This window comes from Crinia signifera, chromosome 11, assembly GCF_055691185.1.
Source record: "Crinia signifera chromosome 11, ASM5569118v1, whole genome shotgun sequence".
Classification (NCBI taxonomy): Eukaryota; Metazoa; Chordata; class Amphibia; order Anura; family Myobatrachidae; genus Crinia; species Crinia signifera.
The window spans coordinates 40,406,609-40,425,157 of record NC_139227.1 but is presented as its reverse complement, the minus strand read 5'-3'; the positions used below and the strand labels follow the sequence as shown (position 1 = coordinate 40,425,157).

At 47.1% G+C, this 18,549-nt stretch overlaps 1 protein-coding gene across 1 annotated transcript; it reads left to right on the top strand.

The window, feature by feature from the left end:
* The first annotated feature begins 2,318 nt into the window (after positions 1–2,318).
* On the top strand, positions 2,319–11,002 carry RBMX2 (RNA binding motif protein X-linked 2). Its single transcript, XM_083163957.1, has 6 exons — positions 2,319–2,449; positions 6,151–6,266; positions 7,056–7,107; positions 7,865–7,994; positions 8,075–8,252; positions 9,851–11,002. Exons 1-6 carry the CDS (start codon positions 2,445–2,447, stop codon positions 10,003–10,005), a joined length of 636 nt encoding a protein of 211 aa, XP_083020083.1. The 5' UTR covers positions 2,319–2,444; the 3' UTR covers positions 10,006–11,002.
* The last annotated feature ends 7,547 nt before the right edge of the window (positions 11,003–18,549 follow it).

Below are 18,549 nucleotides of genomic sequence, written 5' to 3'. Positions count from 1 at the left end.
GCTCGTTGATAGCGGTTATTTGTTCATTGCTAAAATGTCCAATTACAATAGAATTTATTAGGCCCCTAATTAGGCCTACAACGGACGTGGGCGAGATGCAGATGAGGTGCCCAGTCTTCTGGGGGTGTTGTAAAAACTGTGTGTTTCCCACAGGTCCTGATATAGTAGGCAGGTATGGCCCAACAGTTGGCCCATAACTTGTGTGCAAAGTTATAACTAGTGCCATCCGGGTTCAGACCCAGCTTGCGTACTACAAATGTGCGGCCATTAGAGAGGGAACATTGAACAACGCCAGTTCTAATTATTAATCTATTGGGGCAACACGGATGATATAATGGTTAGCATTACTGTCTCACAGTGCTGAGGTCATGGGTTCGATTCCCACCATGGCCCTAACTGTGCATAGTTTTTTTTCTTCTTCCCATACTTCCGTGGGTTTCCTCTGGTTTCCTCCCACAATCCAAAAATATACAGGTAGGCTAATTGGCTTCCAACAAAATTAACCCTACAATGTCTGTGTGTGCGTGTACATATGGTAGGAAATAGAGATTGTAAGCTCCACTGGGGCAGGGACTGATGTGAATGTAAAGCGTTGTGGAATATGTATGCGCTATATAAGAAACTGTTAGTAAATAATAAATAAATTAATAATATTGGCAAGCGCTTCCATGATAAGCCTGTTCTTTGTGTGTCCTGTGCATAGGAACCGAGGAGTATAACAGAACAATGATGACTGTCAGGTGAATTCAATGCTTTCTGCGAGCTGTGACAGTGAGCAGTGCAGCCTTCACGCTGTGACAGCTCACAGGGTCAGTATTCAAATGACCCCATGCACATGCCGTTTCTCCCTCGCTAGCTTTTTAGGAGCGAGGGGAAATGGCGTATGGGTACGCTAAAACAGCAAGGCTCACAGCTAAGTGCAGTATTCAATGCACATTTCCGAAATGTGCAGCGAATCCGGACACATTCGCAGGGTTCCGGAGGGCTGGAGCATTCGCTGCCAGACCTCCGTGTCACCCTATTCAACTCGTCAGGGGCAGCGAGCCCCTGGTGGCGAATTTTAGCTGGGGGAAGGTGACAGGCAGGAAGATGGAAGCCTGCCTGCGCCTGACACTGAGGAGGGCTGCCAGGACACTGGCAGAGCCCCCCCAGAGCTGGCAGGGGGCTGGGATCATCAGCCGCTGCACTCCTTGGTCCTGATCGTGCATATGTAATGATCGGGACCAGAGTGCAGTGAATAAATGAATATTAATGAGCTGCTCTCGGCTCCCGGCCCCCTGCTGGCTATAGTGTATAAAAAAAAAAAGTTTAAAAAAAATGTAAATAAAATTAAATATATATTAATGTGCTTTAATCACATGATTACAAACAGCATGCCCCTTCTTAGAAAAAAAAATCTGATTTTTTTTTACACCAAACTTCCCCCCAAAACCCTTTATTTCGAAAGATAAATTTCCTGTTCACCTAAAAAAGATGCCGAATGCAAAACGGCGAATCATGGCAAAAATCATGGAGAAAGCAGTTCTCCATCCTAGCATTGAATATACTCAGCGAATCCTAGTGAAAACTCCATTGAAATACAAGTGAACGTTGAATAGGGTGAATCACATTTTCAGTGAAAAAAATTCACCGCAAGGAGTGAAAACAGCCCGATTCGCCGAAAAAAAAATTAGAGAATTGGGAGCATTGAATACTGGCCTAAATGTAGCGGGCTCTCTGCATTAGCTGCGAGCCTCGCTGTTTGCGGGAATCCTCTCTGTCCTCTGACAGCGAGGATTGCCCCAGCCCCAGGAATGTAGAATAGGGTGAGCGGCTGGCGCAGGGGTTAAACAGCGAGGATGACTTGTTTTCCGTGATCCTCGCCATTTAACCCCCTCGCCGACCGCATTGAATACTCCTGTATAGCATAAGCCAAACCAGCCGCCAACTGTGCCTACAGGCACAACAGGTTCAACGTTAAGCTTGGATTTCACCACAAGTACACAAGTGGTTCCAAGAGCTTCTTGAGCCTATTCACGGCTGTCCTAGATCAAACTGATTAAGATAAGCACAATTTACCCAAATAAATACTAGTGGAAACCCATAAAAATTCTTTTTTACTTTTTTTAAATAAATAATATTTTATATATATATATATATAGCTGATAGATAGATATATAAATAGGTAATAGATAGATAGATCAGCATATTAATGTATGGAGGAGGCAACACTGACATAGTACATACATAGCCCCATCTCTGTGCTCAGCACTGTGTGTGTGTGTCACTCCATTTGAATCATAAGCAAAAGAGAGAAGGGGAGGAGTACGACGAGAACCACTGCATGTACAGTGCAGTCACATGTCCGGAAGTAGGCGTGGTTATAGAGGCCTCCCGTGCCCACTTTTCCCTGCCGTGATATTACGTCATCATCCAGCGCAGAAGCCGTCTCCGGAGCAGCAGTTATGAAGTGAGTGTGTACGGAGGCTGTTACTGAGTGGGGTGGTCAGGGTGGGGGATTCATTAAGTGGTTTACTGTTACCTTACTGACTGATCAGACGGGATAAAGGGAGCTGCTGCTTACATACCTCCCAACACGACCCTCTCCAGGAGGGACACATTGCTCTGTTTCTGGGCTTTTCGTTAATTTATGATTGCCATTACCTGTGTTGAAGCACCTTTCTTATCTGTGTGAAACAGGTGATGGCAATCATACATTAAGAGGGAAGTGCAGGAGCAGAGCATTGTGTCCCACCTGGAGAGGGTCATGTTGGGAGGTATGTGCTTATAACAAATGACTGGCACTCACCCTGCACTGAGTACAGCTACCATGGGTATGGGTAAAATCCGGAATCGGATAAGACACCGGAATGCCGGACTGGACATCAAACTCTGCATTCCGGAGCTTGTAGTATCCGGTCCGGGGGTGTCCTGTCCGGGGGTGCTCCATCTGATGAGGCTGCTCTCGCACCTGTCACCTGGGAGAGGAGAGGGGGGAGAATACAGCCTCACCGCATGGTCCGGGGGTGTAATAAAAACTGGAACGTTCCAGACCACACGGGGAGGCTGTAATCACCCCTTCCCCATGTCCCTGGTGTGAGCAATCACAGGCATCAACCCGGACAAGACACCCCCCGCATGGGACACCCCTCGGACCAGACACTATAAGCTCCGGAATGCAGAGTTTGATGTCTGGTCCGGCGTTCCGGTGTCTTATCCGGGTCCGGTTTTTACTTAGTCCCAGCTACCATGCATGTGAGGGTGCTAGGTTGCATGACCAGTTCCTGCCCCTGGTCACCACCATAGCGTGTGTGTCGCCTGTACGGCCAGTTCCTGCCCCTGGTCACTGCCATAGCACATATGTGTTCCCTGTATGGCCAGTTACTGCTGTCACCTGTATGGCCAGTTCCTGCCGCTGATCACCACCATAGCGCATGTGTGTTACCTGTACAGCCAGTTCCTGCCCCTGGTCACCACCATAGCGCATGTGTGTCAACTGTAAGACCAATTACTGCCCCATGTCACCACCATAGTGCATATGTCTTACCTGTATGGCCAGTTCCTGCCCCTGATCACCACCATAGCGCATGTGTGTTACCTGTACAGCCAGTTCCTGCCCCTGATCACCACCATAGCGCATGTGTGTCACCTGTACAGCCAGTTCCTGCCCCTGGTCACCACCATAGCGCATGTGTGTCACCTGTACAGCCAGTTCCTGCCCCTGGTCACCACCATAGCGCATGTGTGTCACCTGTACAGCCAGTTCCTGCCCCTGGTCACCACCATAGCGCATGTGTGACACCTGTAAGGCCAGTTACTGCCCCTGGTCACCGCCATAGCATATGTGTCTCCTACCTCCAAGTCTGTCTGTTGCTACCCAGTTTGTTTTATCACTGTCTACAATTGTAAAGCGCAACGGAATCTGCTGCGCTTTGTAAGAAACTGTAAATAAATAATAAATGTGTCATCTGTAAGGCTGGTTACTGCCCTTGGTAACCACCATAGAGCATGTGTATCACCTGTGTGGTCAGTTACTGCCCCATGTCACAAAGTAGAGCATGGGTGTCACCTGTATGGACGGTTACTGCCCCATGTTACCACCATAGCGCATGTGTGTCACCTGTACGTCCGGTTACTGCCCCTGGTCACCGACATAGTGCATGTGTGTCACCTGTACGGCCGGTTACTGCCCCTGGTCACCGACATAGTGCATGTGTGTCACCTGTATGACTGGTTACTGCCCCTGGTCACCACCATAGCAGATGTGTCCCCTGTAGGGCTGGTTACTGCCCCTGGTCATCGCAATAGCGTATGTGTGTTACCTGTATGATCAGTTATGGCCCCTGGTCATCGCCATGGCGCATGTGTGTTACCTGTACGGCCAATTACTGCTCCTGGTCATCGCCATAGCATATGTGTCATCTGTACAGCCAGTTACTGCCCTTGGTCCCCGCCATAGAGCATGTGTATCACCTGTATGGTCAGTTACTGCCCCATGTCATGACGTAGCGCATGGGTGTCCCCTGTATGGCCGGTTACTGCCCCATGTTACCACCATAGCGCATGTGTGTCACCTGTAGGGCCGGTTATTGCCCCTGGTCACCGACATAGTGCATGTGTGTCACCTGTATGGCCGGTTACTGCCCCAGGTCACCGCCATAGCATATGTATCATCTGTACAGCCAGTTACTGCCCTTGGTCCCCGCCATAGAGCATGTGTATCACCTGTATGGTCAGTTACTGCCCCATGTCATGACGTAGCGCATGGGTGTCCCCTGTATGGCCGGTTACTGCCCCATGTTACCACCATAGCGCATGTGTGTCACCTGTAGGGCCGGTTACTGCCCCTGGTCACCGACATAGTGCATGTGTGTCACCTGTACGGCCGGTTACTGCCCCTGGTCACCGACATAGTGCATGTGTGTCACCTGTACGGCCGGTTACTGCCCCTGGTCACCGACATAGTGCATGTGTTTTACCTGTATGGCCGGTTACTGCCCCTGGTCACCGACATAGTGCATTTGTGTCACCTGTATGACTGGTTACGGCTCCTGGTCAACGACATAGTGCATGTGTGTCACCTGTACGACTGGTTACGGCCCCTGGTCACCACCATAGTGCATGTGTGTCACCTGTACGTCCGGTTACTGCCCCTGGTCACCGACATGGTGCATTTGTGTCACCTGTATGACTGGTTACGGCCCCTGGTCACCGACATAGAGCATGTGTGTCACCTGTACGACTGGTTACGGCCCCTGGTCACCACCATAGCGCATGTGTGTTACCTCTACGACCAGTTATGGCCCCTGGTCATTGCCATGGCGCATGTGTGTTACCTGTATGGCCAGTTACTGCCCCATGTGACCACCATAGCGCATGTGTGTGACCTGTATGGCCAGTTACTGCCCCTAGTCACCGCCATGGCAGATGCGTTGCCTGTGCAGCCACTTGTAATAACTGTCCCTAGGTCACTGATAAATACAAGGAAGCAATTATTCCCAGTTAAATGGGTTTTCTCTGTGAAATAAATACAGCTTATAGCACATTAGCCATACATAATTTGAATTGGTCCTGGACCACTGATCACTGCAAGTAGCTCAGGAAACCCCAAGGTGCCACAGTGCACAGTTTTGGAACCACTGCCTTAAAGTAACTTTTATGCAATCTGTTCCACTCCACAATCAATATTGGAGTAAAGTATGGAGGCTTGCTGAACTACACTCCGTATGACATCACTATATCGTCCAGGGACATGTTATTTTTAGTTTTGTTAGTATTTGATGTTATTGCTGACCTTGATGTAGATACTCCTGCACACACATCATACTCACTAGGGCTCATGCCCTGAAATAGAATGGAAATCTCACCTTTCCTCCTTGGTTTTATAACATGATGATTGTCATAGGGACTGTCTAAATGTCCATACACACTTGGGTGACTATGCCCAGCGTGTATGGACAGCGATGTTCGGCTTTCCTGGCGATGTTGCGGGAGCTCGCAGCAGCGCTCATCGCCAAACCATACACACGGGGCGGCTTTGAGATGAAAGCCGCTCAAACCTGCTGTTTTGAGCAACTTTCAGCTCAGTTGCCCAGTGTGTATGGGCCTTTAGTCCTTATTTCTGTATGTCATATTGTATTCTAAACCGTCGTTTTTTTTATGATTTTGCAGTCCACTCACGAAGGTGAAGCTGATTAATGAGCTGAATGCCCGCGAGGCCAGCCTTGGGGTGAGGGAGTCCGTGTCCTGGCATCAAGACTACAAAGACAGCGCCTGGATCTTTCTAGGTCAGTGAGATGGCATGAGAGCATTGATAGTAAGAGTATAGGTCAGTGGTTCCCAACCCTGGTCCTCAAGTACCTCCAACAGTGCACGTTTTCCAGGTCTCCACACAGAATCACAGGCAAAATAATTAGCTCCACCTGTGATCTTTTAAAATGTGACTGAATAATGAGTGCACCTGCTGGGTGACCTGGATAAGGTGCCCTGTTGGGGGTACTTGAGGACCAGGGTTGGGAACCACTGGTATAGTGTATTTATTTACAGTTTATTATATAGCGCAGGATATTCCATAGCGTTTTACAATTGGGGTATGCATTGTAGCTTGGCGTACACGTGTGACGCCAGCATTTCTTCAGTTTGCATTTTATTATCACCGCACTTTAAAAACACAGCAACAAATTACAATTGCTCTTATGTTCAGCGGGATAATTGAATAAATTAGCAAATTTTGCCACCTCTGACAGGATCTGGCCAGCTGAAACCCTGACATTTCTCAGACTTGCTGAGGAGCCCATTGCAAAAGGGACCTCAACTGCTGGGTGATGGCCATCCCATCTGAGTCTTCCAGCATGGCCGATAATGATCCGATTCACTATGAAACCGATAAGGATCATACATTGTGCTTATTGCACCATTCAATATTAGCCATTGTCAACCTTTCATCTGTTTCAATCATTTGCTGTCTACCTATTGACCGTACCTAGATGTTGTAGATGTATTATCCCCCACCACTGCTAATAATACTATGGTCAAGTAGTTGCTCACTTCCATCATTTTTCTTTCTTGTTTTGCAGGCGGTCTTCCATTTGAGTTGACTGAAGGGGACATTATTTGCGTATTCTCACAGTGAGTCTCTCCTCTTACTACAATGTCCTCACGATAGGCAGACATGCGGCAGTGTCGCACTCTGCATACTGGGATCTTTCCAGTTGGTCGGCAAGATGATTTCTTTCCTCCCACTAAAGTTGTAAATGTTTCCAGTATTACATTAATTTGGGCAAATGAAGAGTAAAACGGAATGAAGAATCGATCTGGTGCATGATCATTTTAATTTTATAGACTGAGGGTACACACTATGGCGGTCATTCTGGTTGGCGAGGATCGCAGCTTACTGAGCACCAGAGATGCTGCCCATCCGAGCATCCCCCCCACCACAATTCCCCTCGTTAACATGCAAGGGGATGTGTAACAAAAACACATCCTAAAGTCAGTGGAAATGTACTTTTATTTGCGGCCGCCAGGACAAAGACAGGGAGGACACCCTTAAAATGCTGGGTGTTCCCATGGGTGACCCCAGTCCTCGCGCCGCCCTGATCCGTGTGAATGGCTCGGTGACTTTCAAGTCGCTGAAGCTATTCGCAAAAGGGGACCTGAGCATGCGCATAAAAGAGCATGCGCAGTACCCCCAACCATCGGAACAGGGCCGAATTCGCCCGGTTCCAAACAGATGTCCCATCCCCGCACACCTTGCACCCATTTTAGCAGTTTCCTACTAGTATAATGTTATGATTGTCCTGTCTTTTGTCTTGTACAGTAGTGGCTCTTGTTTGTCAGTAACCCATTGTTGCGCTCCCATTGTTCTCCCGGTATGTTTCCTGCACAGGTACGGGGAGGTGGTGAATATCAATCTGGTTCGTGATAAATCGACCGGACGCTCCCGTGGATTCTGCTTTCTCTGTTATGAGGATCAGAGGAGCACGGTGCTGGCTGTGGATAATCTGAATGGAATCAAGGTGAGAGGGCTCTCAGGTGACTGTAATGGGAACATGTATAATGTAAGGTTACAATATAATTAGATATTATTTTTTTGTAGGTGAAGGGGCGCACAATTCGTGTGGATCATGTGGCTAATTATCGCCCCCCAAAAGATGCTGATGATCTTGATGAAGTTACCAAAGAACTGAGGGAAAAAGGCTGCGGCGCACGGGCGCCGTCTCCATCTCCATCTGCGTCAGAGGAGGAGCCGGTGGAACCACAAAAGACAGACAAAGGTTCTATGGTTTATTATTATTATTATTATTATTAGCATTGTAAAACGTACATCAGAGCTTACATTCTAAAGTAGGTTGGGGAACGGGGATTGACAAGAAAAGGGAAAGAATATTGTGGTGGGGCTAATGAACTGGCCATTCGCTGCGGGGAGGGCGGGCCGGTGGTGGCTGCAGGGGAACGCCCAGTGTTTTATGGGTGTTCCCATAAAAAACCTGGATGCTTTGCTGGGAATGCAGGCGTAGCGTTCCCTGCTCGGGGAGGGCGGCTGACTTTTATTTCCGAAGAGGAGAGAAATCATTCGGTGGTCAGTGGGTGGGGTGGGCATTCGGCCAGGTAGCGTGCAGCATTTTTGGGCTTGCTATGCATTGATCGACCCCTGTTTAGCGAACCTTGCTGAATCAGGCCCTTCGACTGCATTTATTGTGCTGTAAATACCCCATTTTGGGGCATCATAACACGGGATCTGGGGTAAGTTCCTGGATCCATGCATTTTGCCACCCAAAGCATAATCCCTGATAAGTGCAGCACATTGGGGTTGATTGGATAACCCCGGCCATATGCATTAGCTGTGGTACATATTTATCTTCGCATAGTGCTGAGACATCCAGTAGGAATAGGCAGATGTGAGTGGAGTTGGGTATCATCACCTCTAAGGGGGGTATTCAATCTTTGTCGACCTCCGACAGCATTGAACAGGGGTTTCTCGGCCGAACGAGCCCGACATCACAAGCTGTCGGGCTTGTTCTGCCGAGAAAAGCCGGAAATAGGCGAGCGCCGGAGCTCGTCTACTTCCGTCATCAACTCACGGCCACGCCCCCTTCTCGCCGCTTGACGGCCGGGACATTGAATCCCGACTGCCGAGCTCCAGGCGAGCTGAACGGGACAGGGGCACGGCTGTCGCGCTAGCTCGACAGCCGTGCCCCTGACATTGAAGGTGTCCTGTATACAGATGTAGCTTCAGGAACGCCAAACGGCCCTTCTCCATGCACCCGGTCCCCCGCAATTCAACCGCCCCAAATCTCTTTTTAGCTCAAAATATGCATCTTATTCACATATATAAAAGCATATAGGTCATTGAGTCGACCACTGAAGGTCTTTAGTCTATACCAGAAATAGGTTTACATGGCTACGGTCGACAATGGGAAGGTTGACATGAGGTTTTCACAGTGTTTGTCCCGAATGTCGACAGTCGACATGGGTGCTGTATAAGTGTACCCTTGCATAGCTTGCTGCTTCTCCCATCACAATGTAGTGGATGGTAGGGTATGAAATGCCACCTGTCGGCTCAAAGAAACCGTGAAAAACATGTAGACTGTTTGACTGTTGGCCTTCCCACTGTCGACCTGCTTGTGTCGACCTTCCATTTAAAGAAAATTACAGGTTGCAACCTATCTATTTTCCGTATAGCGTAAAAAGGACCTTATTCTGGTTGACTCGCAAGGCTGCGAATTTGCGGGGGGGACGAGAACAGAGCAGTCATCTCTGCGTGCGCACTTACCTTGGTTGTATATCTTACGTAGAAGTAATATTGCATATGGATTTTGTGCTTGAAATAATTTGCTTCCTTTGTTTATGTCGTCATTCCTTTTTGTAACAGAAAAAAGAAAAAAGAGAAAAAAAGAGCGCAAGGACCGTTCGCGGGAAAGCAAAAAAAGCACAAAGGTTGGTCAGTCGATCAAGCAGGAACGTGACGATCCTGGCTACGAAAAGTACAACACCAAACCGCACAAGCCACGAACGGGCAGAGATTAGCGGAAGTCTACAGAAAGAGGAGCGGGCACAGGAAGCGTTTCTAAGCAGCCTCCCTGTGACCAGTACAAAATGCATCGGACAGGATCAGATTGGCAGATGGTTATACATCGGGCACAGGCAAATACACATCGAGATTCCGGGGTGAAAGTGCAGAGGACCATGTAATTATATGGTGTAAATAGTTCTGACATCGACTTTACAGGATTATTTTTAAGTGTAATTCTTTAAGGAGGACAGAGGTGCCTGGGAAAAGGCACCAGACTATGAACCGTGGGGGAAGAAGACGTCGGTATGGTAACAGCTAAAAAACAAAGACAGGTACTTTTAAACAGCCCCACAGCTGTTTGCTTGTGGGAACATCTAATGTCAGATTTACAATAAGGAGAATACTCTGGAAGCCAGACCACAAGATAAATGTATAATATAGTAACTGATACAGCTGATAAGCTGCAGACACTACTGAGCCCCACCAGCAGGGGGTGTAAGAGGGTGATGGCCAGCTCCTAAGTCGAGATCAGGATACGGGATATTAACCCTTGGAGTGCCGTGTGAAAATTGCTACGCAAACCTATATAATGTCTACCTTTTATTTAGGAAATCTTTTTAACTTATATAACAAATGTGAGTGGCACTGGCATTTCTGGCTGATATATTGCACATCTCTCACAGAGATGTTGGCAATCAAAGGGTTAACCACGATCCATAAACTGGGGATATATATTCATTTTGGAACCTCCTCTGTTAATTAATATGCAGGTCTGCCAACTTCATTTTTAAAGTTTAAATTAATTTAGGGTAGTGTAATAAATAGATCAGGAATAAGCAGCCACTCCCCCAGATGAATGGTTTAACCAGCCAACCAATCTAAGCCTTGTGAAAATGTCTCTTTCTCACCATTGGTTGGACAGGGCAGAAGCATCTAACACTCTCCGCCCACATTTGTATTGGGGGGGGGGGGGACTTTGTAATAAAGCGTCTTATAAAAAAAGTTCTTCAACTGTCAGTTTATATTGTCTGTTTTACCATGAAATGATTATAATTGAATATTAATTACCATGGATGGTGAAGTGTAACTGGCTGTGTCCTGTACATTCCTGTCCTCTGTATGATGGAAAAAGTCGTCCACTTGGGTACAAGGCCCTGCATGTCTCACTCTATAAATTCTATTACACCCATGGTTTGGATTTGGGGCCTGTCTAAGCATTATGCTGCCTGCAGGTGGCGCCTGGCATAACGTCATGATCTGTAGTACGGGCTACCGTAATTGTTTATACATGGCCGTGTCCACTTTAAGAAGCAAATATTGGCAACTCCGTTAATACCAAATGTAGACATTTTGCAGTAGGAAATGTTTGTATTTCATAAAATTCCCTCTTATTTAATTTGTAAGGGTCTCCCTAAAATCCATCTCTTGTTTTACCCGTTCTCTCGTGTGCCCCCTCCTCCTCTCTGACTGCATTACCTGTGTTGAGCTTGCGCAGTACACAGAGGTCATAGTTCAGCCCGCAGCCTGGTTAATGTGTCTGCAATGATGCTACAGACCTCCAAATATTGCCCAATAATACCCGTAAATCCTCACGGGTGAGTAATAAATCACATCCAGGTATTTCTTTATCCGTTTTTATTAATTTACAAGGTGCCATCAATAGTATAACGTGGGAGCAGCAACTGGACCGCTTACCTAAGAACCGCTGTGTTCCGTATCCCGCCTTTATCAACCGTGCATCATTGTATTGGAGATTCAAACAGAAAGTTTTATCAAAGTCTCCGGCTCCCTTCTAGAACAGAACAGTGGGAACATTCATCAAGGAATAAGTATTTCCCTTCATAGCCAGCCATATATTTCCGCTGATAAATCTCACGGGGTAATTCTCTGCTGTGAGTTTTGCTGCTGATAGACTTGATAAATGACCCAGGAATCTCTGATTTCATTTAAATATCCCGAGATAATTCTCTCAGCCAAATGGAAGTGACTTGATTAAATCTGTACATGTCGCAGCTGGAAGCTGTTTTTCCCCCCCTTAAATGACTTTATCCGAAAGAAAACTTATTTGCGCGCTGACACCGAGACTCCTGTGAATATATTTTGTTGACGGCAGTATTTATGGAAATGTGAGCAGTACGTAATCGTCACCGGAATCTACTTCCAGATTATTTGCCATCAATTATTAGTGGTAACCGCTTACAATTTAGATTTTTTTTTTTTTCCTCTTCTTTAACCCAGAAGCAAAATACATCAGTGATTGTCTAAACTGATCTTTCAGGAAGGGAATTAATGAAAAAAAAAAATAATGTACCCTTTATGGACTACATCTACACACTTATATACAATTCTAATGAAGATTCCGTTTGTTTAATAAATACTCTGATTTTAGTACGGTATAGGGAAGTTCTTGCTTACAATGAATGTGCAGAAGCTAATTTTACGCATTTTTGCATATGCCCCTCTTAAGGGTCTGATTCAGGTTGGCTTGCAACGTAAATTCACTGCTTAACAAGCAGGTAAAAGCCAGCCCCCTTCGACGAGTGAATGGCCAAGGTTTCATGCGAATGGATGTGTATGCTTATGCTGGGTACACACTAGAACAGGGCTGGGCAACACCGGCCCTCCAGATGTTAGTGAACTACACATCCCAGGATGCTTTGCTTTAGTTTTGCTATGTGGCCATGCTGAAACTGATGCAAGGCATGCTGGGATGTGTAGTTCATCAACATCTGGAGGGCCGTGTTGCCCTGCACTAGAACGACAAGGGTCCGATCCCATCAATCTAGATCCAATTCCGACCGATTGGATGTAGATTGTGTGGTGATTGGGCCCTTTTCTGTCCTGGTGTGGACCGATACCGATCCGATGCGCGGTCCCACTAGTTGGGCGGTCGTTATTCAGATCCTACCTGCAGCAGGTAGGATCTGGAAATGACCATACTCCCGGGTGCGGGTCACCATCGGTTCGGACCTGCTCACGGTGCACAACGTGCCCCGCGCGTCATCGTGAGCGGGTCGGAAGAAATACTGACGATCCACTCACGATGGGCATCGTGAGCGGGTCGTCCTGGTGTGTACCCCGCATTACACATCCATTTGCATGCAGGTAAAAGTCAGTCTGGACTATCTCTTATTTGCCACGGGTACGGACGAATTCAGGGCAGGTCATGTGACATTAGCCGCCCGCCTCGAGGATGCTTTGACATTGCCTGCGTTCACATGTGGACGCCCATTGTTTTGCAGGGCGTACCATCCATTTTGTGACAGCCTACTATCCGCCCAGGTGAAAAAAACAGCAAAGATTCGCCTTTCAGTATTCAATCAAGGACATTTCCCCCCTTTTTTTAGTACATTTTAGCTCATGTCATTTTTACTTTTTTCGGGCGACGCGCCATGGTCAAATACTGCCCAATAATTGGGTGAAGATTGCCTGGCGAAAATTTTGCCCGGAATTGAATACGGTTCTTAGTCTTTTATTTGAAGCTGTTCATTAAAAGGTTTTTAATTAACCTTGCAATGCTGTGTCTGCTTTCTCACAGAATATACCCAGTGGCCACTATTTTGAGTACTCGTATTCATTTATTTATTAATCATTAATTGATTCAAACCTCCAGAGACATGGTCAAGAGGTCCACTTGTTGTTCAGGCCAAACACAAAGGTGTGTAAGAAATATGATGTGAGTATGATTGTTGTTGCAGGACAGGGTGGGATAGAGCATCTCCGGAAAGTGCGATCTCCTGTCATTTTCATACATAATGGAGTTTGCAGAGAATGGCGCACAGTACAATACACAGCCAGTGAGCGGTGGTTGGTTCTAAGGCTGATAAACTCCGTGTTCATTAGGTCAGAGCACAATCGCAAGTCTGGCGCTCAGTTTCCTCATTCATGAACTGGTGGCAGATGATGGCGTAGGTGATATGTCGCTCCCCTGCCTGTATAGGAGCAGGGTGAGGCTGCAGCCTTAGGGGGTGCCCTGTCGGCCAGACTAATGCAAGTCTAAATCCTGAACCGGTGCCTTTTTATGTTCCTGTCTGCCGCTCCATGGAGGTTATTATACAGAAGGATTGTTAGTGTCCTGTTGTGGAACTACAAACAGCATCACATGGGCATAACCGTTTCATAGCCCTGCAAGGTGCCCTAGCTGGGTGCGAGGATGGCTGTTTCCGAATCACACTTCTGCTCTATGGACCTTTCCGTGGGAACAAGACAACCTCGGGCCCCGGCATGGAGAGAGTCGCGCACTTCTCTGACACTTCCCACATGTGGCTGGAGAGGCGCCCCTGTGCCGTAGTGAGGTGACCCACATAGGGTCGCTGGGCACACTATTATATTCTCCCACCACATCCTAGTGGATGGCAGGGCATGAAATACTGCCTGTTGGAACATGTCGGCTAAAAAAAAAGTGAAAACCCCCATGTCAACCTTTTGAATGTCAACCTTCCCCATGTCGACCTAATGAATGTGTTGACATAATGACCCTGTCGACCTAACCCAATGTCGACCTTCAGTGGTCGACACAATGCATGTCGACCTTACTCTTGTAGACCTAGTGACCATACACCATGGCAAAGCCCTGTTACACTGCAGGTGGGGCAGATGTAACGTGCAGAGAGCATTAGATGTGGGAGGGTTATATTGTTTCTGTGCAGGCGTAATACTGGCAGCCTAATTCTTACACTAAAATTTACATTTCTGTTTAGAAACACCCCACCCAAACACAAATCCCTATGCACCTGTTGCATCTTCCCCACCTGCAGTGCGGCATGTTTTTTTTTTTTGCTTTTCTAACCTGAATCATCTAACTTAGTTCCTAGTCTGCACACTTGTATTAATGTATGTTGTATATAATGCATTTATAAACCGTGTAATAAACCAACATAAATCATTATAGTAGAGTAAACCTACTAAAACCTGATGTCAGTCATAAAGACATAATAACAGATCAGCATGTGATAAAAATCTGAATTCAGGCACCGTAATCGCCCCTCCCGCTGAGGATAGGCGCAGTGCTACAGACCGCGCTCAGCACCAGACTCCCTGCTCTGGATTTGTTAACATCTCTTTTGTTGCGACGTTCATTTGCAGAACATGTGCAGTCATAAAGGAGATGGAACCATCGCAGGGAAGATTCCGTCTCTCCGATCTCACATGTGTCACAAATGCACAGAACAGGGAACTGATAATTACAGGCAAATGCTGAGCAGATGGATTCAGACAAAATGTGCATGTAATTGACAGAGTCTTAGGAGAGAGGTGGGGCAGCAGCAGCGGTAAATTGTACACCAAGAATGCTTCTGGAACTGGTATAATGAGTGAACGTTAGTCCCTGGATTGCCTAGAGGTTAATTACTGGCTGGGACTAAACTGTCAATGTACAAATAATTCTAACTAAGTGCAATTAAAACATGTAAATTTACAAGGAAGTAGCAGCTATAAGAAGCCTTTTGGAATTTAATAGGATCCCTTAATGGAGTGCCAGATGACGACCCAACAGTCCAGATTGTGACGGTCAACTCAAATCCCAACTGATGGGGCTATTTTCCTTCGTGGGGTCCCCAGTGGCAGTAATTTTCCCATTATAAACATGGGATCCATCGTTCCTCCCAAATCTGGCAAGTCCCCAACTTTCCACCGTCATTCACCTCTTCCATGTTTCCAGCACCTACCTGTGTTGTCAAGGTCCCTCCACTTTGGACCACCTGTACACGTGAATGGGCGCTGACAACATACCTATAGTTGGAGTCAGGGCCGGTGCTAGGGTGTACGGCGCCCTCCTGCAAACCATCAATTTTGCGCCCGTTCACATTGCAACAAGCTGCAGCATGCGATCCTATGGAGGATCTCGGGTGCATGTACATGTATGCATACACCATCTCAGTGTCGCATCGCACGGCATGCATGCAATGTGTTTGCGATTTGATCTGAAAGCAGTACAAAAAGTATGTGCAGCACATACTTTTTGTACTGTGCGATGCCCGCAGGAGCGCACATCGCATCGCATGCTGCTATTGCAGCGTGTATGGCCACCTTTAGGCACATAACACAGCCCATTATTTAAAAAGTGTCTCAATTAATACAAAAAATTATAAAAAAAATTGTTATAAATATATATAAAAAAAGACTAGCTGTTCTTTTTCTGTTTAACTCTTGTGCAGTCCCTCCTCTTCTATCTGCCTAGACAGGACGTTGAGGACGCCATTACACCCCTCTAGTGACTGAGGGGAGGAAAGAGAAGGAGGAGATGGAAGAAGAGGGGGGGGAGATAGAGGGGGTGGAGTGTTGAAGACTGGCAGTGGCAATGGCACAGCACACTGAGAAGAAGGAAGGAAGGGGAGGCGGCGCTGCTGCCTGTTCGTCATTTGATTGACAGGTGGAGGGAGCAATGGGTAGAGGGCGGATCCGGACATGACATGTCATCCAGGCATTCACAGGCAGCGCTACATGCCTCAGCGCAAGTGTCCGTGAGGAAAAGGGGGCAGGTCGCAGGAGGATAGTGTGTGCGCGGTGCAGGGAGCTGCTCAGCCTCTCCATACTGGCACCTGCTGTCAGACAGGCACTGCGGGCGGCGTGCAGGAGGCAGTGACAGTGAGGGCTGAGGCAGCTTTAGCAGAGCAGGGAGGGAGACAGTGCCTTTTCATCATGGCGCCTCCCTGCTTTGCAGGAGCTGCTGAGTGGGTAGCGCCGGCCCTGGTTGGAGTCTTATAACCCTCAGACCTAAATCATGGTTCCGGGACGTGTAAATGAACCCTGGTTATTGCACAAGTTGGACAGTATCTGGATGATAGATCAACAATGTATTCGGTCAACATGTTCAAAATGTAGACAGTGATTATGGGCATCAGGGTTAAAATGCTGACATGACAATGGTCTATGCATGTTTTTTTTTTTTTTTTTTTTTCACATTTTTCCATTCTGGACATCTATTGGGAATAGTAACCTGTAGCGGGTCACCTTGCCTGAACCGTTGGCGAGTGAAACAAGTCTGCAAGGGTACACGTCTATACCGATGGTGGTCACATAACATGGAATATACAAGATTTGACAAAAACAAAAAAACTGTGTCCACCATTTTTATGTTGACAGGATCACCCTGTCCACCTTGTGCAGGTCGACCATTTGTCAACCTGACAACCTTGACATTGCAGATCAATTATATCAAACCCAGCCTGGACACCGGTTTACCCCAAGTCCTCACCTTCTATATCACACCCATGTCTGCCCTGTATATCAAGTTGAAGTCAATAAAAGTGGGCGTCGTCAGACAGTGCTTCCGATCCACCAATGGGATCTCTTTCAGTCCACAACACAATTGTCTCAGACCCATGAATGATCCCTGATCAAGACCAGGGTTCCAAACCCGGAGCACTCTTTTCCACCAACACAGGACCCAGGTTTTTCCCAGGTTCAAGGCTTGGTGTGAAAGGGGTATTATAGACAAGAATCTGCAGACCCCAAGGATGGGGAGGAAGGCCAGACTCCATATAAGCAAGAGGTGCACTGACATCGAAATCCCGACCGTTGGCTGGTTACACCAAACCCATAAGTAAGATGTACTGTTATTGTGCTACCCACTAGGTAGGTTTATACAATGACAGTTAAAAGCCTGTCAAAATGACGGCTTCTGCAATGTGCTTTCACTTTGAGCTGTGACCATTTTTTACCTTCACTTTGAGCTGGGACATTTTTTTAGCTCACAAACTCTACACCCCACCCCCAGTCCCGATCTGCTCCTACCCCCAATCTCCAGCTCCCTCTCTCCATATCCAGCAAGTTTAAAAACAGAAAGTGAAAGCATTTTTTGCAGGGACACGGATATGTTATGACATCTTTTAGCACACAAAGGAGAATTTTGGTCCGTGGAGTGGCCTCTAGTGGTCAGTGGCAGTACTTCACCTCAGAGGTGAGGAGTAGTTGGCTATATATATATATATATATATATATATAATGTAGTAAGTGCGGCCACTCATTATTCAATAAATGAAGAGTCAACAGAACTGTGTCTTAAGTCAACGTTACACCTGACGATAGTGCCGAATAAAGACAGCAGTTCTGTTGAATAACGAGTGCCGCACTTACTACACTGTATCCTGATTCCCTCCTAAGCTGTGAGGGCACCGTTGCCATCTACCAAAGTTTCCTGGGAGTGCTGGACTCTAAAAGGTGCGTACACATGGGGGCGATTTTTGCTAATATCGCGGGCAGTATGGTCGCTGAGCGACCATATTGCCCGTGATGGGAGTGTGCACCGGTGATATATCGCTGGGTGCGCGCTCCTGTTTTTACCCCGTAGTGATCGCTGGTCGCAGGAACATGCTCCTGCGACCAGCTGATTTCCACTGCCGGGCTCCCCCAGCAGTTTCTTTTTCATCAGCGACCATCTCTGGTCGCTGATGCAAACGGGATACTGAGCGATATATCGCTGCCGTGTGTACACCGCTTAACCCCTTCCTATATATATATATATATATATATATATATATATATATTTTCCCTTCTGTGTCACCCCTGTCTGTCTAACCCTCCCTTTTTAGAATGTAAGCTCTCACGAGCAGGGCCCT

What these genes read in the sequence shown, in the direction of transcription:
- RBMX2 (XM_083163957.1), top strand. An exon ending in CAGCGCCTGGATCTTTCTAG is followed by an intron (nt 6,267 to 7,055) that starts GTCAGTGAGATG and finishes CTTGTTTTGCAG; the next exon opens with GCGGTCTTCCATTTGAGTTG. An exon ending in ATAATCTGAATGGAATCAAG is followed by an intron (nt 7,995 to 8,074) that starts GTGAGAGGGCTC and finishes ATTTTTTTGTAG; the next exon opens with GTGAAGGGGCGCACAATTCG.